Consider the following 27,851-nt stretch of genomic DNA (forward strand, 5'->3'; position numbering starts at 1 on the left):
GTGTATCTGAAGGAAATGTGAAATGACACAGTTTGATATTAATACCGAAGAAGTTATTTATAAACTTATTTGAAATATTTAATTATTCTGGGCCTACCTTTTTTAATAAAAATAGTTATTCAATCTACTTGGCAGGAATTCTTAAGTATGGAGGAATGACTTTGCAGTGAAAGTCAATGCTCTATTAAGTTGCTATGGCCAATATAGATGCCCCTTTCAAGTTTGCTATTGGAAGGTACCTGAGAGCAGGTGTGTGTGGATGGAGGGGTATGGCAGTGTGTATGTGTGAGATTCATCACATAATGTGAACTTTGTTTTCATTTTTAATATATATATATTTTTTGTTTCTTATGAACTTTTAGAAGCTGAAAGGGTTATTCTCGCATTGTTTACAGACTCAGAGGAACCTCCTGTCTGGAAGGCAGCATATTTCTACAGCACAAGCCATAGTAAGCACTTTCTGGAACAAGTTCTGGTATGTATTGGGAGTAAATCAATGGGAAGCATTGATACTGATATTTGAATCAGTTAGTTAATAATGAATATAGGAACGATTCTTAAAATGTTCACCAAGCATCAATTATCTCTAAACTTTTATTAACAATAAAAGTGTACAGATTTTGTGCAACTATAAACTCCTGTAGGTTAATTCCTCTGTAAATTCCCCTGGTGTGAAGGGCATGGATGAGAAAGTGGGTTAACACAGAATAAGTGTGAACGGGTTGTGGATGGACGGTGTGGATTCAGTAGACTGAAAGGCCTGTTTCCATGCTGTGTCTTTCAACCTCCAACACTTACCTTTTTTCCTTTTACCGTCACAGTACATATTTCTGACAAATGTTTCACTTACATTAGTTGCAAACTTTTTCTAATTATTTAAATCTCATTTCAGCGCACCCAGTGTGAACAAAGAGTTGGAGGGAGCATCAGCTCTTTCTTTTTTATTTCACTGTCATTTTTGGTTTTAAAGAGGCAAAAATTCTTGGGGATTAATATTATAGATTTGCCTTGTAATTTGCATGTTTATTATACATTTTGTTGTGAACTCTGTACAAGGTTCATAGAAGTTGTTTTACGAGGGTCACATTTGTACTTATTTGCTGAAGTGTTTGCGTCATCTGGTTTAGGCTTGTTTTCAATTCTCCACTAGCATTTTCAAATGTTGAACAGATTATGAATCTTCGGTCATTGAACATGATTCACAATGTAGCTCCATATTCTGCAAAGTGCAAAAGGACTATGGTCAAATGAGCATCATACAGGAGTGAACCATTTAGGCCCTCAAGTCAGTTTCCATTAATGTTGACCATTTGATGTGTGTCATTGATATATTGATATCTGATGAACAGTGAATTCTCATTTGCTGGGTTGAGTCTATGCTTAATTACTCTTTTCTGAGACAGACGTTAAAGCATAATTTCTCTCTTTTAAACAATAGAACTGCTATTGATACCTCTATTTTCTCTGACAGTATCATTTCCTTTATAGTGCAGGTGCTTCCTCCATGGTAGTTACTGTAATTCACTACAGACAGTTTTTGACAAAATGGTGATTGCCATTGTAATTTATATAATGACACTGAAGCATTGAGTACATCATTCTTCATAAAACAGAATGTGTATGTGATACATTTGATGGAAATAAGTTGAGATTGATCCTTTAATGCCTGAAATGAATGAGAATTTAATTTTCAGGCCTTTGCTTTCTCCCCTGTGGATGTAGTACTATTTTGTAAACACTGTCAGCGACATTAGTCTAAGTTTGCCAATGTCTCACTCGCCCTCCTCTCACAGCTCCAAGCTATACTCAAGACAAAGCAGAACAGAAGTAATTTCAACAGGAACACCATTTGGAGGATGAACTATTTGGTTTAAGAAATTGTGTTAGAATGAGAGAAGTAGCTGAATAATCATTTTGTGAGTATGCACTGATTGTGTACTCATTTTTTGGTAGGTTACTGCCTTGCAGTTAATAAAACGGGAGGACTACAGCACTTTAAGTAAATTGCTGAAGAACACTTTTAAGCCCTTTGCACGACTCCTGGTGTTACTGGGATGGAGTTATTGCCAAAGTTTGGAATCGGCTCAGACTCTACTGTGTACTCTTCATGAAAATAAGGTATGGTTAGCATTGGTAGTAGAGTCCTTCAGTTGGTTGCTCACTGAATTCTCATAGATATTCATTAAGATTCAAACCATATGTAATTCAGGAAGAATGCTGATTTAAGTAAACGGGGTCCCAAGTGCAAGTTAATCTCATCATGATTTAATAGCAAGGATTATAAATTAACACAACATCATGTTAAAGTTTCATGTTACTTTCCTTAACCTAGCAATTTCATTTCTGCAATATGTATATTGGAAGATGTTTACTCTTGGAGCTGCTGAGATCTAGACCAGTTTACTCATTAAGTTTAAACTCCAGCTGAGACATCTCAAGAGTTTAACAATTACAAACTGTTCTACCTCCTGCAGCTTTAAGATTTTCAGTCAGCTCGGTGAAATTAAAAATGGATCCAGTAATGCCTTAGCCTTGACACTTCAGGGTGCCGGAATCAAAAACTTACAGAAACATACTGCATGGAAGGAGCCTATTCTGCCTGCCTTTGTTTGTGGTAGCTGCTTTGTTTCACATTCTGAATTTTTGTCTTTCCTCTTATAGTTCACAGGTACCTCAAACTCCTTTTCAAACGTTATTTTTGCTTTCATTTCTTTTTAAGATGGAGCATTCCAGATCCCTATAATTCCTATCAAGATCTTTCAGTGCAAAATTTACGCTATTTAGTAATTGCCCCATTCTTCAGAAGGCATAGATTTTCTCTACTATTAAAATCAGTTCATCCCTTGGCTTTCTCTCTTACAAGAGTACTTGTCAGTTTTCTCCTCTGCTCATAACCGAAATCACTCAATGCTGTGGTAACATCAGGTACATTTCATCTGTATCCTTCCTAAATCCAGGGCACTAAGACCTATTCCGGAATTATTTGAAATTGGCAAAACGATACCAACTTACATTGATTGTATTTCAAGAGACAGGTTTGTAGTGCAGGTTGGTAAATAAATAATACTGTTCCTGCTGCTCACATACACTTTGATGTTCTTTCTTTTAGGATTTGTATTGTGATGCTGTTCTGCACAACTTCTGTTCTGGACTGTCTTCTCAGATTGAGGTGCTTGAGTGGTGTTTAAAAGAAAACAGGTAAAGACCTTGGTATAATTATTTTCCCCATCACATCACTCTATCCCTGGGGTGTTTGACTAAAATACCAGCTTTACACGACTTTAAGTAATTATTTTCACATTGTTAAAATAATAAATCAGTTAATTAGGGGATTTTTGTGTCACAGGACAGGTACTGTGCCACAATCAATTAAGGTTCTTGCTATCCTCCTCTGGAAAATGTAGCCAATAGGAAGTTGAACATCAGCAAGATGTTTTTGCGAATCTACAAGAAACATTCCTAGCCCCTGCAAGAGTAAAGACAGTATTTTTCTCAGGGCTTTTTCAATTCTGTCCATTTTCTTCATTTACAGCTGCATTTCTTCGTGCATCATTGCATCCTAATTGTCACACTTTAATAAAGCTGCCAGATTGGTCTGGCCACCATTTCTACAGGACATTAATAAGGTAGCAGGGCAGAGTCAGCAATTTCAAGTCAAGTTTATTGTCGTCTGCATAAGTACTGTAAGGTGCAGGTATAAAGAGAAAGTAACATTCCATTTATAGGGCCAATGTCTCATGCAGATTTTAATTGACCTGATTGTTAAGTTTGATGTTCAGCAAAGATATGTGTCTTGATTCATGTTTCTGTTCTTTTTCTAAATACATTTCTTAGATACTACATTCCTGAGAAGAAATTTATTGATCACCTGCACAGTTTGGATTGCCATTCTGCTTTGTATAGTCTGCATCATTTTACCAACCTACCTGCACTGAATGCGGAAGATGTCATTGATTTACTCCAGAAACAATCTGCTAATGGCAAGGGTGATGTTAATTGTTAGTTTCTTTTGGTTATTTGGAATTGTTAGAAGGCATTTCTGTGGCATTAACCTCAAGTACTGTAAGGAATGCAAATGTGTAATTAAAGAACAGAAAACATTTGGCTCAGCAGATCAGGCATCAGATTTGGCACGAGAAACAGTGAATGGTTCAGATTCATCAGAGCTTGGAACAATTAAAGAGTTACAAGTTTTAGGATGCAGAGGAAATGATGAGGAAAAATTAAAGGGAAGATCTGTGGAGGCATGGAAGATAGAAGAGATTAAATGACAAGAATAAAGTGGTAGTGCAATGCATTAAAAGCCTAGTAGAGGTGTAAATGATTGAAATTGTTGAAGAACTTTGGGGACTATGGAGTAGAAAATGATGGCATTTTTCAGTGCTTAACTTTGTTGAATACAATTGGCCTCCTAAACTATTCCCACATCGCACAAAGTAAATTAATCTCGTATTCTGGCAAGGCACAATGCAGCCTTCTGGACTTAAAGATGAGTTTATTGATTTCACATGATAAGCATTTCCAGTAACATTCTTTCAGATTTCTGGCATTTCTTCAGCAACTCCAATAATCATTCTGCATGTACACTGTTTTTTTTTTGCTATATTTTTGTTATATAGTTTGCTCTTCCTTATACCCTATCACAGACTTCCTTTTACTCCATATTAAAATCTGTTTATCTCTTGGTGTATTTACAATTTGGATGTGAGCTCATAGACCTGAATTGGTAGCTCTGATTTTCTCCTCCTTGGTGTTGGCTTGTCATGCTGAGAGTTTCTGTCATTTTCTTTCATTTCAAATTTCCAGCATTTGCAATACTTGTCTACTTAATTCTTGAAGTTTGATGGGGTAATGATTTAAGAAGGCAATTTGCAGTTACACCTGGTTGAAAGATTTTTGGGGGGGGAAACTGTAGAGTTGAACTTTATCTTTTTAACTTGATGTAATATCTTCCTGAGTTTTATACATTCCTACTCGGATAAAAGTAAAGGCAGACCATAACAAATCTGCTCTACCATGTTCATTAGGAGATGTACAAGAGTGGTGAGCTGTCTTCTCCATGTGTCATATTTCACAGTCAGGTACTTGGTGTTTGGGGATGCAATTTTCTATCTGCGTGTAAGTTCTCTATAGCACCAGCTCTGACCATTGATCTTCGTAGTCTAAATTACAAGCGTAAATGCAAAACAATAGTCAAAAGATTTGAGATTTTTATGTTAATGGGAATCCTTAAAAAAACATATTAACATTTTCTTGATGAAGAGTCAGATGGTTTAGATAATTATTTATTCTGAGTGGATAAGTTCACCAATATAAATATATATTTGTAAAATATTTGTTTCCTTTGCATTACTTGTCTCTTTTTGGTACGTTAGGTGCAAGATGTCTGAGCATGACGCAGAGGCGAAATGTGACATTGTATCAGGCATTGTGTGCTACTAAATATGCAATATATGCACTCTGTATAAACACACACCAGCCATCCACGTGTAAAGAGTGTCCATATTGGGCATTGGAAGCAGCTGTTAAAGATGCTGTGATTGAAAATGATCAATCTGGTTGTCAAGGTAAAAATAAAGCCACCGGTAATAGGCAATATCTTTCATTCCATCTTTTCTCGTCTGGAAGTTCATGTAGTTTAAAAATTAGCCTAGATATATTTAAATAATTATTTTTTAAATGTTACGTTTTAGTTTTAAAAGTTATCTTCATTAATCATAGCAAACTTTTGTGCCCAGTTGGTGCCCTTGGTTCTTGTCCTCTTGAGTGACAATTACAACTGTATGTTGCCGCATATACAACCGCCAGCATGTTCGTGTTTCAATGTGCCACCATAATTTGCACTTGTTCAATTCATACTTTTCTATTACTCCAATTCAGTTGTTATTTTCCAATTTAAAGTAATAAATTCAAAGATATTGTGATATATTAGATTTCAACTTTTACTTGTAAGAGAGTTTGCTTTAGATTAAAAGCTTGTCAATCAATGCAAACGTTCAGTTTTACTTTCTTTACTTTTTCATTTGCCAAATATTTTTCTGTTGAAGTTACTGATTTGTGAGTGGAATCTGGTTTATTAGGGCTAGCAGCCACTCAACTAAGTGACCACTTGGGAGCACCTTGACCTTGAGGTCAATGGAAAATTAGGTTGATTTTTATTTTGAGACACGAGATTGCATACGCTGGAATCTGGAGCAAACTGCTCGAGGACCTTAGCAGGTCAGGCAGCATTTGTGGAGGCAGAACTCATGATGTAAGGTTTCAACCTGAATCGGCATCTATTACTCTGCCTCCACAGATGCTGCCTGTCCCACTGAGTTCCCCCAGCAGTTTGATTTTTATCTATCTTGTTGTCTCCCATGTCCGTTTCATCCCTGCATGTGCTGCGATTCAGTAGAAATCAAGTAACTAATGTTACACCTCAATTTGTGTGACTTGAGTTTAGTAGTAGGTGCACCTCAATAATCTTTCAGACTGAAATTGAATGTCAGATGTTGAAAACTTTAGTAGCAATATGGAGCACACCTAGTTTTAAGAAATAACACAATCTTTATTTACTCAAACAGGTGGCTCTACAATTTTCAAGTTGTATTTATCCAAATGCCAGGAGTTTCTGCAAGTGCTTCCTGCTCCTTTCCGTCTGGAGGTGTTGGAAAATATCTTCTCATTATTGTTCTTGTCTTATAATGACCTCATTGGTGATAAAGCAGGACTAGAACACCAATTTTGTCTTGAAGAACAGGGAGAAACAGAACAAATACAAGCGGTGAAGGAATTTGGGTTCAATGTAGGACAGCTGGAATCCACTGTACAACTTGTGGATTATAACATCTCAAATTGTGAGCATTCAAATACTGGTTTAGAAGAGAATGCCACACAGAAGGGCTCTGGGATGGTCCAGGATGACTGCAAGCACAAGTTTAAGAATATGGACTCAACGTCTAGTAAATTTGCAGAAAATGATTCCTCTACAAAACAGCTGGGTGATATAGTTCTGAATCATTTTATGAGCAGCACTAGCCGTGGTAATGACTTTTTAGTAAATCCAGCGACAATGAATATATTTCTTGACTTGATAAAAGGTCATCTGGAGGCAATGAAATGCCACGTTCCTTGGACAAGTGGCAATGTATCTGAAGAGGATATCCAACTAGTGGAGTGCCTGAACTGCTCGATTGGTGCAGATTCCTTTGGAAGCCGGTTAGCTCAACTTTCCAGGTACATCTGTGAAGCCCAATGGCGATACAAAATAGTAACAAGCAATAACACAGCTGGTAAGAATCTTGTCAGTATTAAATAAACTTGAAAAGAGCAATGTCTGAACTGGACATGTCTACTTTCAAAAGTTATTAGTCTTAAAATGAAGTGTTAAAATATTGTTTAAAGAACACATCTATTTCAGTTATTTTTTTGAGATTACTTAAGGATATTTGGATTTGTAACCATTGTTGGAGCTGTTTTATTTTTAGTTCCCACTCAGTTCATTGCCAAGCTCTGTCCTGCCCCTCCCATCTTCTAGCTTTCTTCTCACCCCCCTCCACAAATCCCAACAATCGGTCTGAAGTAAGACCTGACTTGAAAATATCACCTATCCATGTTCTCCGGAGTTGGATGCTACCTTACCAGTTGAGTTACTCCAGCACTTGCCTTGTTTTCCACCACCATCTGCAGTTCCTTGTATCTACCTTCAGGAATGTTGGTACCTTTCCAGTTTAAATATAACCAGTCGTTCAGGAAGCAATCCCATTGATCCTAGTACTTAAAGGCCTCACTCCTGACCAACTCTTATGCTATGCATGAATCTGTCCTATTCTATTTGTACCCTCGCTACCATGTGGCAGAGGGAGTAATCGTAAAATATACAACCCAAGTGATCCTACATTTGTATGGTTATCCCTTTTTTTGAACAGTGATGTAAAGTTTAGAGACAGAATTTGTCACCCTTTAGTCCTCTACCTCCAGCCTTAAGACTAAAGGGCCTGTCCCACTTTAGGCGATTTAAAGGCGACTGCCGGTGACTAGGCTGTCGCCGACAGTTCGCCAGGTGTTGCGGGCATGATCGTGAGGATCCAAGAATCGTAGTGGATCTCAGCACGTCGCTGAGAAATCATCCGGAGTGAAATTTCTCGGCGACAGCTGGCTTGTCGCCAGTAATCGTTGCTTATTGCGGGCGCTGTCGCATGCTGTCCCCAGGTTTGCTAGGTTCTCTAAGATGCATTTAGAAGCACATTATATTGAAATAAGTAAAGTCATTTCAAAATACCATAAAATGCTTGTGGGTAACCAATTTATTTACCGTCAGGACATTTGACAGGTAGATTGGAGGCGACAGTTTGACGGTCAGGTGAGCATGGGAATTTCGCGATGTTTATGGCCATCAGCCATTACATTTAAAGTGGGCTCCCAACCCAGATATGCAACCCAGAAACCAAATATGCATCTCCCCAACTTTTTCAAAGAATGCCCACATACTTTTCACAAAAATCCACTTAACCACTTAATTTTTTTTTTAATACAGCTGTTAGTAAACTGGAAGTAAATCCAGTTTATACCTTGTTACAGTGATGCTTGTTTTTTAAGTAGCCCATACAAGATGTTATAGTTCAAAACTCTCAAGTACTTACCGACTTGTCAGTGATTTCAGTGAAAATTAGGACGCCAGAGAAGCATTGACAGCGTGGGAATTTCGCCATGTTTCTGAAGACGGTGTAATCTCGACCTGACTCGGCATTGTCATGGTCATTGTCGTCGGGTAAAAGAAAAGTTTGGCAATCTGCTACGACTTTGACAGTCGCTGGCAATCGCCTAAAGTGGGACAGGCCCTTAAGGATGACTAGATTTTGGCTAGAGCCTTCAAAAACTGGAAGACACAGGAAAATTGGATTTTGTTCTAATGCCTACAATTTCTCTATTTTATTCTAATGCCTATGATTTCTCGGTGATTGTTACAACATCTGGAAAATTGACAGTTAAAATACAACTAATTGCATTTTTTTTTAAAGGTCTGGAATAAAAAGGGATGAGATTCTGCAAAGTGAATATAGATAGTTAGGCAGAAGATTACAAATGGAGGATCACTTGGGTTGTATATCTTGGGATTACTCACTGTGCTACATGCTAGCGAGGGTTGGTTTTAAGTTTGGTTTTAAAAGGGTACTTTGGAATTTTATACTGCAAGTTGATGTTTTCAAGGGAAGAAAAAGTACTGCTTTGATGACGAAACTCAATCTGCCATATTTTTATTCCTAAATTGTTCATTACCTCCAAGTTTATATTCCTTTTTAGGGATGCGTTACTCTCAAGACGGCTCATGGTGCTAAAACGCGTATATAAATATGTGTTGTTGCTGGTGCTGTTGGTCATAAATTAGATCAATCTAATGTATTTTCTTTTGCAGACGGAGAATTACGTTCCTTCGCTAAAAAGCATCCATCTCTGTCAAAGCACTCTATACTGAAGAGAAGAAACAAAGCTCAAAGGAACAGAATTGGTAAGAAAAGCAATATTTCTTATATTCCTTTGAAGATGTCAAACAAATGTTTACTTTGAAATTAATGGTGAGAATTACAATGCTCTGTTTTATTATTAAGTAAATATGATTTTGATTTTAGGCATACACACGTGCACAATTAGACATAGAAATCTTACATTGATGTCCAAGGCCCTTTGTTTCTCTCACAGGCATTTATAACCCAACCATTCCTATAGAAGTTGCATTGAAATGTGAGAATGTTTCAAAACAAAAACTTGTAGTTGCTTGAATTTTTAAATAAAACAGAAAATCCTGGAAATATTTGATTGGATGTAAAGAGAAAAAAATGGAAATAATGACTTGTTTGTGGATTTCCATCAGAACTTGGAAAAGTTAGAAAGCAAGCAAGTTTTAAATTGTACGGAAAAAATGGTAGAGGCATAAAAGGAAATATCTGCTAGGCCGGAATCCAAGGGAGAATGAATGATCTAAGTCTGCGATCTCCAAACTGGCCCGCCACGAGATTTTATCCGGCCCACAGCAAGCACGTTCCGTGCTGCAGGTTCTGTGGCAGCGTGGGAACTGTTTTTTTAGCGGCCTACATGAATGGTGGTTTATTGTCACGTGTGCATTGCACAGTGGAGTTTTTTTTGCGCAGATCACACGTGCACAAGTCACCACCAAATTTTGGTGCCGTTTACAAAAAGTCCAAAGTCGGGTCCACGCGCTGGATGTACTGGAGCGGCTCCCGATCCAGGCGAGCCCCAGGCTGCTGCAGGGCCTCCTCCGTCGCCCCCGACTGGCTCGGTTCGTTGATCGACGTCCCCAGACCGACCGCCTGTGTGTCCCGGGGTAAAACTCTTCTGCAGCCGACCTTGCAGGCGCTGGAGGGATTACCCCTCTCCCACTGGCCCACTCATCATGTCCATCGTCGCCAGCGGCTCCCTCCTCCTCGGTTCTCCGGTCTTCAGGGCCGATCTCGGCGGCAGTTTCCAAACTTACACATCAGGTAGACTATCAAGTTGGGGCTTGTATGCAGTTGCCGACTTAATGCAGTGCCCACCCGTGGTTACTCCGCCATTATATCATATGATATTTCTATACTGTCTACATGCCCACTGGTGGTCACTGCATTTTTTCTGTTTTATAAATAATTGTATATCTATGGTATATATATATTCCAATATTTCAAGCTCTTTTTAAAAATTGAATATTATTTATTTGTTGCCATATAAACCTCATTAAATTTATAAAAAAGAAATTTCTTTATTTTTTCCTATGGCCCGCAAAAATATGCCAAATATATAATGTTGCCCTCATGCTGAAAAGTTTGGAGACCCCTGATCTAAGTGGTGAGAGAAGGCTTGTTAGGTTGTAACTTATGTGTCTGGAGAAATGGTGAGTAGAGGCAGGTGAATGAGAACAGAGGAGAGAGAAAAAATCAATGCTGGACCTATAAGATACTGAAGACTGCAGTTACTGGAAATTTGATATAAAAGATAATATGGGAGAGAAAAATAACCAAGATGGTGTTGCATGTTAATGACTTTTCATCAGAAGTGGTCATTTCTAACACAAACTGGGAAGACTGGTTTTCTCTTCGCATTCCCATACTTACATTTTGGTCCTGGGGTTCCTACATTGCCAGAGTGAGGCCACATGAAAACTGGAAAATAGCACCATGCATACTGCATATAGGCCCGTTTTCATGCTGTATCTCCAAACTAAACTAGACTTAAGCTTTATTGGAACAGTGTATCATGCCATAGATAAACAGGTTAGAATGAAGAATTGAGGTGAAAGGATGAACAGAACCTCAGAGTAACCACAATGGACTGAACACATGTACCACATTGCAGGGTGCCCTACAGTCCATACAGTTCCTTGTCACATTCATTTTCCATCCCTGTCCTACTTGACTTTGTCTTTGGACTCGTCCATATTTCCATTTAAACTCAATGAGGAACGATATTGCAACTTTCAACAAGACATGTTGCAGCTTTCAGGACTGAACCTTGAATTCAACAATTTCAGAAAGCCAGTCTTTCCTGTATCAACCAGAACGGCTCGGGCTAATGAACCCATGATCAAAACAGAATGCTAACTTAGTTTGTCACTCTCCACGAGGTTGTCTGACTGGCATGGTATTTTATCATTCTCTTTTATTTCACAATTTCATCAACTGCAGTGTTTAGTGCCTTATCCAGCCTCATTTTCCTTCTCTTTCCCCTCTTCTCATTCATCTCCATCTACTGTGCCTCCTCCAGCCAGTTTAACTGCAACTAATAAACCCTCATCTACTTTGAACTGAACCTGTCACAATTTGTTTTCTAACTTCTCTTGGTTCTCATGAAAGTTAATTGAACTGAAATTTTCATTCAGATTCTCTTTCCACAGAAGCTGCCTGACCTGAGTATTTTCAGCATGTGTTTTATTTATTAGCATGAAATAATTGTACATACCCACTTCTAGTTCACCTTTTCCAGATAAAGATAGTGCTACTGCATTCAGATGGGAATTAATATTTAATAGTATGGTAAGATGTGCTTACTGTCAAAGAGGATAATGAAAATATGTAGTAAGTTGTACAACTTGTGGCATAAACATTAATTTAAGTGAAAGACTTGGCTTTTCCTGAGTGTAATTAATATTGAAATAAAGAGAAGCATTATCTCTCTGCCTTTTACCACCTCCTCTCAATCCCACATAGTTTTGCTTTCTGTATGAGTATTTCCTTATGCTTTCTGCTTGAAAAGTTCCATTGTTTTTGTGCTACACTATTATGATTCCTCGTAGAAGGTGCTGTACTGAATCAGATGAAAGATGAGATTGAGCCTCTTGTTTGAAAGCTTGCAAAATATCTATGGATAGCAGAGAGTTCATTATCACATGAACATTTGGTTTGTCTTATTTGAGATGCTGCATCTCCTAATTTGTTATCAGTTATTTTTCACTTTCAAAAATTTCCTCTCTTAATTTTCTGTCTTAACAGAACAGAGTTCTAATTCTCAGTTGACAGTGGAGAGTGTGAGTGGTGATTTAAGTACCAGCACCTCAGGTATGTTACTGATAACACATTTAGAATTTAAAGATTGCAGCAGTAGTTTCATTTTGTTTATGAGCAGATCCCAGCAAAATCAATGCTGTCACCTCGTTGAGTTGCTTGAATCATATAATCTTTAGCCAACAGCTGGAATGCTGTCTGATTGGATGCAAGCATTAAAAAGAAATAAGAGCAGCACCAGGCCTATTTGGGTCTTGTAGCGGCCAGCTTCTCGTCTATCAATTAGCTCCCAAGCTGCCACTTGCATAGACCGGCTGAAACGATAAGCTTAATGACTCGAGCAAATAATAACAGAGACTCTCCTCGACGTTTGAATAGTTAGTCGTCTTTATTTGAAGGTGCAATAAACATATTGGCATATCTCTTGTCATCGACTGGTTATTGCTTTGCTAGGTAACATTCCATCTCTTACCACAGTCTATGCGATCGATACGAACTGCCAGATATAACTTCGGCAGAATCTGTATTAATCTTCTTGTCAATAAGATCTACAACCAATTACATCTTGGCTAATGATTCTTTTGGCAGAGCCTTTGGCTGAACCTCTGTCAGCATCTTCCTTGGCTCACACACACTCCCAGCATGTACCAAACTGCCGCCCTCTAGCTCCTCCCAGCCCCTACGTAAGCATCGCATTAACTATCGTGTCCAAACTACAGCAGGATACAAGGTAATAATAATAATATGCAAAAATAACTAATAATTGCAAAATGGCTCCTACTGGTCTGTTCCATCTTTCAATATGATCATGGCTGATCATCCACTTCGCTTGATCCCTTCAGCTTTAAGTGATATATTTCTGTACTCATTTAATGCATTTAATTGGCCTCTGCTTCTTTCAGTGATAGACAAGTTTCAAAATTATCAAAGCCAACTGACTCTATACTTTTGTAGTGTCTTTATTCAGATGCAACACCCAAGTTTCTGACTCTTTTACTTCAATTCAATGAAGAATTCTATAATGTAATGGTCACTTTTCCTTAAGGGATAATGCACAAGATTGTGGAATGGATGATTTACAATACGCAGTCCATGAAAGTCTGTTCTTTTGGAGGTTGCTTAATGTATTGATCTGAACAGAAAACATACGCACACACATACACACGCACTCCAGGAACTTCTCCTCCACAATATTATTGCTAATTTGATTTAAACAATCTGAATGTAGATTAAGGACACCCATGAGTACTGCAGTATACATGCATCCACAGTTTCCTGTTTTATTCCACCCCTTGCAGCGCCACTACTGCTTTGGTCCCGATAGAAAATGCCAAACAATGTTTTTCTACCACCTGATTAATCTTAGCACCAATCAAATATATTTTACATCATAATTTTCCAAGCCTGTGTCTTCCTCACCATTGAATTTTTCTACCTTGGATATAAAATCGAACTGAGTTGTCAACAATTTTTTGTTTATTGTGTGATTTTTTTAACGTATACAGTTTACTATAGCAACAGTTCAAAACCACCTTCTCAAGAACAATTAGGATGAGTAATAAACCTTGACCTTGCCAGTGACATCCATATCTGACAAGGAATAATACATTTATCCAATTTCAATTTTCCTAATGAAAATATCAGTAGGAAATTGTTCAGAGTGTGTCCTATCACTGTGTTCGAATCCTTGCTCTGACAACTGACAAAATGAATTTGAAAATGTTGCATACTTCGTTTTGGTACTGGATGTGGCAGGGAAGTGTTGTGTATGACATTTTCTCAGAGTACCTTTTAACAATAACGGTTACAACAAAGTATTGATAGCAAATTTAAGTGTACATAACTGAAATACAATTTCTGTTCATCAAAACATAAAACTATCAATTGTTTTGTTGTTTGGTTGAATGTTTTTGAAAATATACATACTACTGGCTTCTCTTTGCATATTCCAACATCAGTTGGGGTTCATACTTATTGATGTTAAACACTGCAGATGGAGGTGTTGTAAATTTGACTGCAACAAATGAACATGGGATTAAGACTCAAATTCCCCATCGTAATCTTCTACTTCCTATGATGCTGGCTCCACCAGAGTCCCTTCTCATATCTTGTATCCTGAGAGGAAACTTTGCCCAAGCACATCAGGTAAATTAGAATTTAGTTTCCATGATTAAAAATATAATGACCAATCCTCGTATGTAATTTTTAGATTGCGCTAAGAGTATGAAGCTGAACGAGGGAAAAAATGTTTGCTGTTCCTATTCTTTCCATTAGGGACCTTCTTCTTCTGTTTATTTTCTTTGAGATAAAATGTTTCATAAATGCTTATTGGTGCTCAAGTTAATCAAACTAATATTCATTAATCATCAATAGTGTGATTCTCCTCTGATGTTCCCTGTCCTCTTTCACCACTCCTGCTCCCAATCATCCTCATCTTGTCAGTTCCTCATCTTTCTATGGAATCTATAAAGAATGATTGAATGATACATTGGCATGCACTTAACGACTGCTAAATCATATTCAAGGATGAATTGTTGATCAATTTTTTAAAGATGTGTTGACTGCCACTGTGCTCAGGGAAGGGAGAGCTAGCTGTCTTTGAAATTTTACATATTAGAAGCGAACCTGATTTGTTTGGTGGGAAAATAACTGCAGATGCTGGTACAACTGGATTTATCATATCATCTTATCATGTATATACAGCCGGAAACAGGCCTTTTCGGCCCACCAAGTCCGTGCCGCCCAGCGATCCCCGTACATTAACACTATCCTACACCCACTAAGGACAATTTTTACATTTACCCAGCCAATTAACCTACATACCGGATTTGTTTGGACTTAAAGATAGACACAAAATGCTGGAGTAACTCAGCGGAACGCATAATCTTGATAGTTACTCACAAGTGTGCCTCAATTATATTTCACTTTTTTTAAGAACTTTTTTTATGCTGCGGTGATGGAATAGTTGTGTCATTTGATGTTCAAAGAAAATCCTGACATGACCAGAAAATAAATTATATAACTTTAAAGACCCTCATTTGCTACACTGTTATCATTAAAATAGGAACGTAGTGAATGGTATTATCTAAAAAGTGACAGAATAGTGTAAGAAAATAACTGCAGATGCTGGTACAAATCGAATGTATTTATTCACAGGTCAGGCAGCATCTCAGGAGAGAAGGAATAGGTGACGTTTCTGGTCGAGACCCTTCTTCAGACTGATCGGGTGGTGGGGCAAAGGAAGGATATAGGTGGAGACAGGAAGATAGAGGGAGAACTCGGAAGGGGGAGGGGAAGAGAGGGACAGAGGAACTATCTAAAGTTGGAGGTCAATGTTCATACCACTGGGCTGCAAGCTGCCCAAGCGAAATATGAGGTGCTGTTCCTCCAATTTCCGGTGGGCCTCACTATGGCACTGGAGGAGGCCCATGACAGAAAGGTCAGACTGGGAGTGGAGGGGGAGTTGAAGTGCTCAGCCACCGGGAGATCAGGTTGGTTAAGGCGGACTGAGCGAAGGTGTTGAGCGAAATGATTGCCAAGCCTGCGTTTGGTTTCGCCGATGTAAAGAAGTTGACATCTAGAGCAGCGGATGCAATAGATGAGGTTGGAGGAGGTGCAGGTGAACCTCTGTCTCACCTGGAAAGACTGTTTGGATCCTTGGATGGAGTTGAGGGGGGAGGTAAAGGGACAGGTGTTGCATCTCGTGCGGTTGCAGGGGAAAGTGCCCGGGGATGGGGTGGTTTGGGTAGGAAGGGACGAATGGACCAGGGAGTTACGGAGGGAATGGTCTCTGCGGAACGCAGAAAGGGGAGGGGATGGGAAGATGTGGCCAGTGGTGGGGTCCCGTTGTAGGTGACGGAAATCATATCATATATCATATATATACAGCCGGAAACAGGCCTTTTCGGCCCTCCAAGTCCGTGCCGCCCAGCGATCCCCGCACATTAACATTATCCTACACCCACTAGGGAAAATTTTTTACATTTACCCAGCCAATTAACCTACATACCTGTACGTCTTTGGAGATTTTGAGATGTTGTCGGATGATTTGTTGGATATGCTGGCTGGTGGGGTGGAAGGTGAGAATGAGGGGGATTCTGTCCTTGTTACAAATGGGGGGAGGGGGAGCAAGAGCGGAGCTGCGGGATGTAGAAGGGACCCTAGTGAGAGCTTCATCTATAATGGAAGAGGGGAAGCCCCGTTTCCTGAAGAATGAGGACATCTCTGATGCCCTAGTGTGAAACACCTCATCCCGGGTGCAGATGCGGCGTAGACGGAGGAATTGGGAGTAGGAGATAGACTTTTTGCAGGAGAGGGTGGGAAGAAGTGTAATCCAGATAGCTGTGCGAGTCAGTGGGTTTATAGTAGATGTCAGTTACTAGTCTGTCTCCTGTGATGGAGATGGTGAGGTCCAGAAACGGGAGGGAGATGTCGGAGATAGTCCAAGTATATCTCGGCCCCATGAGCATATTCTGACATTTAGTCATATCAGGGATTAGCAATTTCTAATCTATTTAGTCCTTAATTCTTAATATCCCTAGTGAGAATAAATCTACCTGTCTCAAATCTGCACTTTAAATCCCCCTCCCAGTCCCAATCTGACCTGGGCCTCCATTGTTAGAGTGAGGCCCACTGCAAATTGGAGGAACAGCACCTCATATTTTGCTTGAGCAGCTTACACCACATTGACTTCTCTAACTTCAAATAGCCCTTGCTTTCCTTCTCTCTCCATCCCCTCTCCCTTCCCAGTTCTCCCACCAGTCTTACTGTCTCCGACCACATTCTATCTCTGTCCCGCCCACTCCCCTGATATCAGTCTGAAGAAGGGTCTCGACCCGAAACGTCATCCATTCCTTCTCTCCAGAGATACTGCCTGTCCCGCTGAATTCAGCATTTGGTGTCTACCTTCAATTCTGCACTTTATTGTTCTCAGTTGTTCAGCAGGGTTTTGAGAGTTTAACCTATTGATTTCAAACATCCTTCTTTGCATTTTCTGACATCACTCTTGCACGATTAAGCATAAAATTTTAGGTTATGCTACTAATTCTTGTTATCCTCATAGTTTCTCCTTATCAACTCTGTCAATATCCTTCATTTTCTTAAAGCCTGAAAAGAGAATTTTTCAATCCTTTCCCGACTCGGGAGACCGAGAATCTGCTCAAGCAACCTGCCCTAATAATTCTCTATTTAGTGCTGATATTGTTACAGCGAATCTTGGCTTCAACGTTCATCTTGAGCTGCTTTGCCTAGAACTGGACACAATATTCTTAATGGAGTTTCTTACAAGTTTCTACAAATAATGAATAATGGCAGTTGAAATAATTTTGAAATGGGGAAATGGTAAATAAGTGACTTACTGACAAGGTATTGAGGGATAGTTAAAGTGTTAGGGTGGGTATTTAGATTTTTCTTGCAAAACAAAATCAATATTTTGTTGACCACCTATATTCAGTTTGTTAACTAAAATGTTAATTTTCTAGTTGAACTAATAACACTGCGATCAGTTCAGTACATTTCTGGCTTGACTGCTTTGAAGATAAGATTGGGATGACATAACCACCTGTTCTAACTGGGTACTCTGCCAGTATTCTTTTACTTGTCCAGTTTCAGCAGGTGATTTAGACTTTCCATGAATCAAAATGAACAAAAAGTCTCTCCATTTTGCTGTTGTGTGGACAAAGGAATACGTCTCTTTTGAAAATAATAAATTCAGTGTACAAAGAACTGCAAATGGTCCCATTATGGGGGGAAAAATATGCCATCCTAATTTGGTTTGGCTTACGTGCAACTCATTTCATATCAATGTTGGTAACAATTGACTGCCCCTGAGCTGACCTAGAAAACTAAAAGCTATTGTCCTTGCCCTTTCTTTTCGCTATTTCCCCTCCGCCCTTCATCTTTAATCTACTCCCCCATTCCTATCCGCCCAGTCACCCTCATTTCAAGGGCATATGTTACAAAATATTTAGATTTTCATTAAATAATGTTTTAATAACTTTTTATATTTTCTGACTAAAAGTGGAATGTTATAAGTTGCACATTTAAATAAGATTCATTCTTGCTGTTGTATTTATATTCTTATTGAGTTTGCAGCATGAAACTTGATGTTTTTGCTTGGATTTTGCTTTGTGCATCCAGCCAACTGTTCTCACCATTGGCGCAGTACGTAACTGTTTCAGATCTGTAAAGCTGAGCTTTCTTACTGGATCCATTGGTGAGGGCCTCAGCAATACCAGGGAATTGCACCAAAATAACAAGAGCACATGTCGGGTGTTTGGGATAGGAAAGGGTTGGTGCAGAACAAGCACCAGCCACAAAACTACTGAGAAAATCTTTCACACATAGCCAAGCTACGTTGGAGAACATGTATCCAGAGATGCTGCTTGACCTGCTGAGTTACTCCAGCACATTGGCTTTTTTTATAAACCAGCAACTGTAGTTCTTTGTTTCTAACCAAGCTACGTTGATTCCACAAATGTTATTGCAAATGTAGAATTTTAAAACTTCCATTTTTGTACCTCACAAAACCTCTATTGAAATGAATGGGTCTGTGGATCAAGTGCTAAGTCTCACCTGATATAGGATCTGTGAACTGCTTCCCCAGTATAAAGATTCTGAAATCTCAGCAAATTAATGGTCTTAACATTGCTTCTAATCTATATACTAAAACTCTTGTTTGTTCGCTTGTTCCTGAACTACAGCCAAAATGGTACACGATAGCGCGACAGTGTTAGGCCCACTTTACTCACAGTCGTCCCGTAATCCTGTGGAAGAGGTTTCATTGAAATCGGTGTTATATTTTTTAAGTTATTCACATTTTAAAGTTTAAGAAAATGCGCATGTGCAATTGGGGCTCCGTTGATCTGGTACTTTCGTAAGATGGCCGCCGCATCCGTGCGTGCGCAGAACAAACACGTCCGCACCTGCGCAGTTGAGGATCGTTGAGCAGGGCTCGGCCACCTGTCTCTTGGGGGCGGGAGAGCCAGCCCTGGCGCCGGGGAAACAACCGGAGCCTGGACCTGGACTTGACCGGGTAACCGTGAGCCTGAGGTGGGCCAAGGGGAAAGGCAGCAGCAGCAGTGAGGCCGGGCGTTGGTGGAAGTAGAGGCCTGGGCCTGGCGCTGGGCCTGCCCTCGGCTCCCCCGTCCCCCCTCCTCTCCCCGGCCTGCTCAGCGCCTTCCCCACACCACCCAGAGTCCAGCGACACAGCAACAGTGGGAGAGCCGCCGCCGTCTACCACTGAACATCCCCGCACCGGGAAGGGACAGGACTCTCCCCCCACCCCTGCACCACGAATGGCGGCCGCCCGGGCCGGGAGGCGGGTTGCTACGGCAACCGTGGGTTGCTCCTGGGGTGGGGGTGGAGGAGGGGAGGGGGGGGAAGGAGGGGGTGGAGGAGGGGAGGGAGTGGAGGGGGGGAGGAAGGGAGTGGAGGGAGGGGGGAGTCAGGTAGGAGAGGGTGCTGCACCAATACAGGAGAGGCAACCCTAGGGGGGAGGGGGAGGGGGGCGAGGGGGGAAGGAAGAAGGAGGGGGGGAGGAGGGTAGTGAGGGGGAGGAGAGGGTTCTGTACCAATGCAGGAACGGTTTGAGCCTAACTGATCCACTTGGTGTAGTGTACTTTAAAGCTGCAGCAAGTAATAATTTCATTGGTGCATATGACAAATAAACACTCCCCATTTGCAAGAGTCTCTTGACAAAACCATTTTGTATTTTTTGCAGGTTGCTTTGATGTTTGAAATGCAATCTTCCTACTGCTATAGTGAACTGATCTTCATGGAACGATACCAGCAAGTGATCAGTGAACTTGCTAGAGTAGAGCAGAAAATGGAGAACCAAGGCATGGACAGTGTTAATCGCAAACTAAGTGTTGGTCGGTTCACACTTCAAGCAATCGGTGATGCTGCAGCAGCAGGTAGCTATCAGATTCCTTTGTAGTTCAGCAGATGATTTTGGACACCTGGATTGTTATCCTGAATTTTGAAAGGATTTAATCAAAGAAACCTGAAAGCTACTTTGGTTATTTTAGTTTTAAAAGCACCATCTTCAAAATTTCTCTTTACTTGTTGGGTGAGATACTGTTGTCGCCTTCCCCATAGCTAACAAAGATCCATTCTACAATTTCCTTGAACTTCGTCCCCTTTGATTTCTCATTTTCACACCTTACTCGTATCTCTGTCTTCCTCTCCCCTGACTCTCAGTCTGAAGAAGGGACCTGACCGAAAACGTCATCTATTCCTTCTCTCCAGAGATACTGCCTGTCCCGCTGAGTTACTCCAGTATTTTGTGCCTCTCTTTGGTATAAACCAGCATCTGCAGTTCCTCTTGCACATATGTTACACTATTAGATTACTGGGATTTTGGTCGATGCCAATAATCACGATAATATCTTTTATTTGTATAGGAATGGTGTTTTATTCCATTTCTGATGTTGTTGAGAAGTTGATTAATTCGTCTGAGATTGCCAACTCAGCATTACTGGAGGACTTCTGGAAGAGTAAGGTCCAGATTGAGCCAACCAACCCTCTCCATCATGTCCTGGAGGACCTCAGTGCTCCTGCAATGGCTGTCTTTGATCTTGCTTGTACCCAGTGCCAATTATGGAAAACCTGTAAACAGCTGCTGGAGACTGCAGAAAGGAGACTAATGGCAACCTTTGAGGCAAAAGGCAAGATAAATGTTTTTTTTAATTGAAGAACAGAATGTGAACAAACCAAGGTGTTAAATATTGCAGGAAATTTGAACCGGTCTTAATGTTGTTTTGGTTAATGAATAAACTTGGTGTTGTGACGGTGCCAATGGAAGGCTGCTATTGAATGGAAAAAATTGATTTTGTTTTTTTCCAACATGTATAAAATCTTACCTATTGATTTTGAACCTTCCATACATGAAGATGCATCAAGTTGAAAGTGTTAGAGCACGAAATAGCCCATACTTCTATTCAGAAGGAATCTGCAATATACTTGACTGATCTCCAGTCCCTCGGGACACATTAATGCAAGCGCATGCACATAAAGTGAACTCGGTTCAGACCATACCGCACTTTGCTATTCAGTTATTTATCGTGTTTTCATATATCACTGTTTCTATATTCAGTCATCAAGCTTTGAACCTGATCGATTATAATCTTATACTGTGTGCGCCACAGGTAGAAAACTTGATTCTGCTGGCCGTCATCCCGATGGAATCCGAGGTTTTCCTTCAGTCCTTCAACAAATGAGCAAAATCCTGAACTTTTCTCATAGCTCACATGGACCAACAAAAATCAGTAAAGATACCATCCTTTCTCTTAACTTTAAGTTACCTTCCTTAAGTTTATGGAAATATGCTATAATTTTCTTCCCTTTTATCTTTGTCTCCAATATTATCTATTTTGAAGTTGTTCAAATTACTCCAGTTAAATGTTAACATTGAGTCTAACTCAAAGTTTTATATCCTCTATTCGTAAGAATGCCCTTAAATATATAATGTGCGACGCCCCTTACCCCAATAAATGCTAAGAATGTTTAATCCATGAAGAGTATAAAATTGATTGTTTGTCTTTACAAAGAACACAATGTTTTTTAGGTTAATTTATGTTTGCCTCATCTGTAAGGTGTATTCTGGTGGTGCCTAGTGTGACAGCTACAGTCTTGTGGGAAAATACAAACAAAAATACAGATGTGGATAAATTAATAGAATTGTAGGTGATTAAAGCTACTAATAATATTAGAAGAGAAACAAACTTGTCTTTAGATTGGAGAAAATTGAACAGGTACACTGGCTTTCAATGTTAATTTTAATTTCCAACTATGTTTAATGGTTTTCTCGGAACCTTTTCAGCTAAGGAATGTCTATTTGACGTTACAGAGGCCATTTTGGCCTATCGAGTTAATGCTGGCTCATAGAGCAATCCTATTCACCTGCTGATTTACCTTGCAACCTATTCTTGCATCAACTCCCCCTAGATTGTGCCACTCACCTACACATTAGGGGCCGGCTAACAATGGCCGTTTAACCTGCCAACTGCACATCTTTGAGATGTGCGAGGAAAACAGAACACCCACCCAGTTACTGGGTGAGTGACAGCACCATAGATCAGGACTGAACACTGGTCACTGAAGCTGTGAGGCAGCAACACCACTAAATATGTGTGCAAGTTGTATGCGAAGAATGTTTGGTTGTAGTTCATCGTTCTCGTGTGTTGCCAGAGTCCGCTGATGACAGAGTTACCGGACATCTCAGCTGCAGCTTGACAGAGCTTCTATTAGCTTGTTACACTGAACTTTCTGAAGACTGCGTCACTTCACAACTCAACCTTTCAGAGTGCTTGGAGCAGGTGATACAGAAACTTCAAACAGCCTTAAAGTCCACAGGTTAGTTATAGAAATAGAGTCCGTCTCACTCCATTATGTGATTTCTGAAATTCAGAATGATCTTGCAGTTATTCATGGTGTGTATACCAGCAAGATTTGTGGAACTGACTGTATTGTGAGGCCCGCCGGAAATTGAACGTTGACTTCTCCAACTTCAGATAGCTCCTCTGTCCCTCCCTTCCCCTCCTCCTTCATGGGCCTCCTCCAGTGCCATAGTGAGGCCCGCCGGAAATTGGAGGAGCAGCACCTCATATTTCGCCTGGGCAGTTTGCGGCCCGGTGGTATGAACGTTGACTTCTCCAACTTCAGATAGCTCCTCTGTCCCTCCCTTCCCCTCCTCCTTCATGGGCCTCCTCCAGTGCCATAGTGAGGCCCGCCGGAAATTGGAGGAGCAGCACCTCATATTTCGCCTGGGCAGTTTGCGGCCCGGTGGTATGAACGTTGACTTCTCCAACTTCAGATAGCTCCTCTGTCCCTCCCTTCCCCTCCTCCTTCCCAGATCTCCCTCTATCTTCCTGTCTCCACCTATATCCTTCCTTTGTCCCACCCCCGACATCAGTCTGAAGAAGGGTCTCGACCCGAAACGTCACCCATTCCTTCTCTCCCGAGATGCTGCCTGACCTGCTGAGTTACTCCAGCATTTTGTGAATAAATCGATTTGTACCAGCATCTGCAGTTATTTTCTTATACTACTGGTTGCTCCACTGCGATTTCTCTTCGAGGTATGTCCACTTTGAAGAAGTTCTCCTCCTCTCTTCGACGAGAGTTCAGTAACATGCTCTCTCGCTGCTCCCCCTCTGTGATTTCTCCTGCCCTCCTACTCTACGACCACATCTTGACCCAGACTCGCTACCACAGCCACATCTGCTTCCTTGGGACTTGCCTGCGCCTCCATCTTCTGCCTCGTGGTTTCCAGCTCCGTTTCCAGACCTCCCAATTCGGACCCAACCCGGACTACCGTCTCCAACAGACCATCTGCCACTACTCTGAACAGTTTTCTTTCCGTGCCCTGCGTTGTACCCTGGCTGGGATGCGCCGGCACCAGCAGGCCCTCTCTCTGACTCTCCCACAGCTCCGGGCCTCATTCACCCACACCTGCAACGGGCCCCAACTATACTTCATCCTACGCCGGATCCACGCCCTCAACACTCGATTCTTCACCTACCTGGACTCCACGAAGGCTCGCAAACTATCCCGCCTCCAGACGGATGCCTCCACCGACACTCCTCGGCAGCGACTCGACCGCCCGCAGGCCCGCAACTCCACCGCTGCTCCGCACTGCCGGCCGGCACACCACGAGGCAGAGGCCCGCGGCGCCATTACTGCCACCAGGTGCAGTACCGCTCCTCACCGCCTCCCCGGGGCCGCCGACTGCCGAGGCCTACCTGAGGCCATCACCACCCACCGCCTCCCCGGGGCCGCCGACGCCGACCACCGCATCCCCTGGGCCGTTGCCGCCGACGCCGACCACCGCCTCCCCTGGGCCGCTGCCGCCGACGCCGACCTCCACCGCCTCCCCTGGGCCGCTGCCGCCGACGCCGACCTCCACCGCCTCCCCGGGGCCGCTGCTGCCGACGCCGACCACCGCCTCCCCGGGGCCGCTGCCGCCGACGCCGACCTCCACCGCCTCCCCGGGGCCGCTGCTGCCGACGCCGACCACCGCCTCCCCGGGGCCGCTGCCGCTGACGCCGACCTCCACCGCCTCCCCGGGGCCGCTGATTGCCGAGGCTCACCTGAGGCTGCCGCCGCCGACCTCCACCGCCTCCCCGGGGCCGTTGCCGCCGACGAGCGAGGCCTCTGCACCGCCGCTGCCGCCCACGACCTTCCCGACCCCCTCACCGCCGCCCACGCCCTCCCCGGCCATCCGCTGACCGAGCCGACCGTCACTCACCCGGACTCCAGATCCCCGCGGGCCTCCCCCAGCGACCGTGCTGACCCGCGCCGCTCCACCGCCCAGCAGCAGGTCACAGCCGTCGCTGTACCCGGCCCCCGGGACCAACAACAGGCTGCAGCTCCACCTGGCCCACACACACCGCGCTGGGCCCACAGCCCCCACCAGGCAGAGCCCCTCAGCACTGCTGGGTCCTACTGCCCACCCCCTACTACAGGTAACTGCAGCAGGGGTTCCACTGGGTCTCCCCCTTCCCCCTCCAGCCAGGCGACCCCCAGTACTCCCCACATCGGTCCTCATGCCCCCCTCTGCCCAGCTAACCCACCACCCCCCCCACCATACATCCCCTCCACCTGCCCCCCTGCCTCCATCCGACCCCAACCCCCACCATTGCCGGGTGTTCACCATCCCCCCTGACCTCCCCCTTTCAGACACCGAACGGTCTGTCCTCAGCAGAGGCCTTACCTTTGTTCCCCTCCGCCCCCACATCAACGAGTTCCGCGTCCGCCATGACGTGGAGCTCTTCTTCCGCCGCCTCCGCCTCCGAGCCTTTTACCATGGTAAGGAGTCCCGACCCCGCACTGATGACCCCTTCTCCCGTCTCCAACGGACCCCCTCCACTTTTACCCCCCAGTATGGCCTACTACCCCCACTAGAACTTTTTATTTCAAACTGCCGGCGTGACATCGGCCGCCTCAAATTTTCCACCCCCCTGACTAACTCTAACCTCTCCCCTCCTGAACGTGCAGCCCTCAACTCACTCCGCAACAACCCGGACTTAATAATTAAACCCGCTGACAAGGGAGGGGCTGTGGTAGTCTGGCGTGCTGACCTCTACCGCACCGAGGCCAGACGACAACTATCAGACACCTCTTCCTACCTATCCCTGGACCATGACCCCACCGATGAACACCAGACCTTCATCAGCAGCACCATCACCGACCTCACCAACTCCGGCGAACTACCCCTCAGTGCCTCCAATCTCATAGTTCCCCAGCCCCGCACGGCCCGATTCTACCTCCTACCCAAAATCCACAAACACAATAGTCCCGGCAGACCCATTGTCTCTGCCTGCTCATGCCCCACCGAACTTATCTCTACCTACCTCGACTCCATCCTATCCCCCCTGGTCAAATCCCTCCCCACCTACGTCCAAGACACCTCACACGCTCTCCATCTCCTGGATAACTTCCGGTTCCCAGGCCCCCACTCCCTCATTTTCACCATGGATGTCCAGTCACTCTACACTTCCATCCCCCACAAGGATGGTCTCGAAGCCCTCCGTTTCTTCCTCGACCGTAGAACCAGCCAATCCCCATCGACCAACACTCTCCTCCGCCTAGCAGAGCTGGTTCTTACCCTCAACAACTTCTCCTTTGACTCCTCCCACTTCCTCCAAACCAGAGGCGTAGCTATGGGCACTCGCATGGGCCCTAGCTACGCCTGCCTCTTTGTCGGGTACGTCGAACAATCCCTGTTCCAGACGTACACTGGCCCCATCCCCGAACTCTACCTCCGCTACATCGACGACTGCATTGGTGCTACCTCTTGCACCCATGCAGAACTCACTGACTTTATACACTTCACCTCCAATTTCCATCCTGCCCTTAAATATACCTGGACTATCTCTGACATCTCCCTCCCGTTTCTGGACCTCACCATCTCCATCACAGGAGAAAAATTAGTGACGGACATTTATTACAAGCCCACCGACTCGCACAGCTATCTGGACTACACTTCTTCCCACCCGGTCCCCTGCAAAAAGTCTATCCCCTACTCCCAATTCCTCCGTCTACGCCGCATCTGTGCCCGGGATGAGGTGTTTCAGACTAGGGCTTCCGAGATGTCCTCGTTTTTCAGAAAACGGGGCTTCCCCTCCTCCATTATAGATGAGGCTCTCACTAGGGTCTCTTCTACATCCCGCAGCTCCGCTCTTGCTCCCCATCCCCCCACTCGCAACAAGGACAGGATCCCCCTCGTTCTCACCTTCCACCCCACCAAGTCAAGTCAAGTCAAGTCAAATTTATTTGTCACATACACATACTCGATGTGCAGTGAAATGAAAGTGGCAATGCCTGCGGGTTGTGCACAAAAATAATTACAGTTACAATAAATAAAGTTAATAAGTTACTAAACATAGCACCAAAAGTGTCGACAAAAATTTAGTCTCTGGGGTTATCAAAGTTGACAGTCCTGATGGCCTGTGGGAAGAAGCTCCGTCTCATCCTCTCCGTTTTCACAGCGTGACAGCGGAGGCGTTTGCCTGACCGTAGCATCTGGAACAGTCCGTTACTGGGGTGGCAGGGGTCCCTCATGATCTTGCTTGCTCTGGATCTGCACCTCCTGATGTATAGGTCCTGCAGGGGGACGAGTGTAGTTCCCATGGTGCGTTCTGCCGAACGCACTACTCTCTGCAGGGCCATCCTGTCCTGGGCAGAGCTGTTCCCAAACCAGACTGTAATGTTGCCGGACAGGATGCTCTCTACAGCCCCAGAGTAGAAGCAATGAAGGATCCTCAGCGACACTCTGAATTTCCTCAGTTGTCTAAGGTGGTAAAGGCGCTGCTTAGCCTTACCCACCAGTGCGGCAATGTGCGTTGCCCACGTCAGATCCTCTGCGATGCGGACTCCCAAGTATTTGAAACTGCTCACCCTATCCACAATAGACCCATTTATCTCCAGTGGCGTGTACGTCCTTGGATGTTTAGCCCTTCTGAAGTCCACAATCAGCTCCTTTGTTTTAGTGACATTCAAGAGGAGGCTATTGTCCTGACACCAGAGTGCCAGATCAGCCACCTCCTCCCGGTAGGCCTTCTCATCGTTGTTGGAGATCCGGCCCACCACCACAGTGTCATCAGCAAACTTGATGATGGAGTTTGAGCTGAACCTGGCCCTACAGTCATGTGTGTACAGGGAGTACAATAGGGGGCTAAGGACGCAGCCAGCGGATCCAACATATCATCCACCAACATTTCCGTCACCTACAACAGGACCCCACCACTGGCCATATCTTCCCATCCCCTCCCCTCTCTGCATTCCGCAGAGACCGTTCCCTCCGCAACTCCCTGGTCCACTCGTCCCTTCCTACCCAAACCACCCTAACCCCGGGCACTTTCCCTTGCAACCGCACGA

General features: G+C 43.3%; 1 protein-coding gene across 3 annotated transcripts in view; it reads left to right on the forward strand.

Moving 5' to 3' along the window:
- Positions 1-27,851, forward strand: part of zfyve26 (zinc finger, FYVE domain containing 26) — an 80,338-nt gene that overhangs the window by 8,736 nt on the left and 43,751 nt on the right. The window contains exons 6-18 of one of the 3 annotated variants that reach the window (XM_078406341.1): positions 363-475; positions 1,954-2,118; positions 3,110-3,198; positions 3,835-3,998; positions 5,376-5,567; positions 6,567-7,274; positions 9,398-9,490; positions 12,465-12,530; positions 14,470-14,621; positions 20,197-20,389; positions 20,879-21,142; positions 21,623-21,742; positions 22,665-22,829. In XM_078406341.1, the coding sequence (XP_078262467.1) occupies positions 363-475; positions 1,954-2,118; positions 3,110-3,198; positions 3,835-3,998; positions 5,376-5,567; positions 6,567-7,274; positions 9,398-9,490; positions 12,465-12,530; positions 14,470-14,621; positions 20,197-20,389; positions 20,879-21,142; positions 21,623-21,742; positions 22,665-22,829 (2,484 nt within the window). The remainder of the gene's footprint in view (positions 1-362; positions 476-1,953; positions 2,119-3,109; positions 3,199-3,834; positions 3,999-5,375; positions 5,568-6,566; positions 7,275-9,397; positions 9,491-12,464; positions 12,531-14,469; positions 14,622-20,196; positions 20,390-20,878; positions 21,143-21,622; positions 21,743-22,664; positions 22,830-27,851) is intronic. The other 2 variants (XM_078406342.1, XM_078406343.1) reach the window with 2 other exon arrangements.

Source organism: Rhinoraja longicauda, chromosome 10 (genome assembly GCF_053455715.1).
Source record: "Rhinoraja longicauda isolate Sanriku21f chromosome 10, sRhiLon1.1, whole genome shotgun sequence".
Classification (NCBI taxonomy): Eukaryota; Metazoa; Chordata; class Chondrichthyes; order Rajiformes; family Arhynchobatidae; genus Rhinoraja; species Rhinoraja longicauda.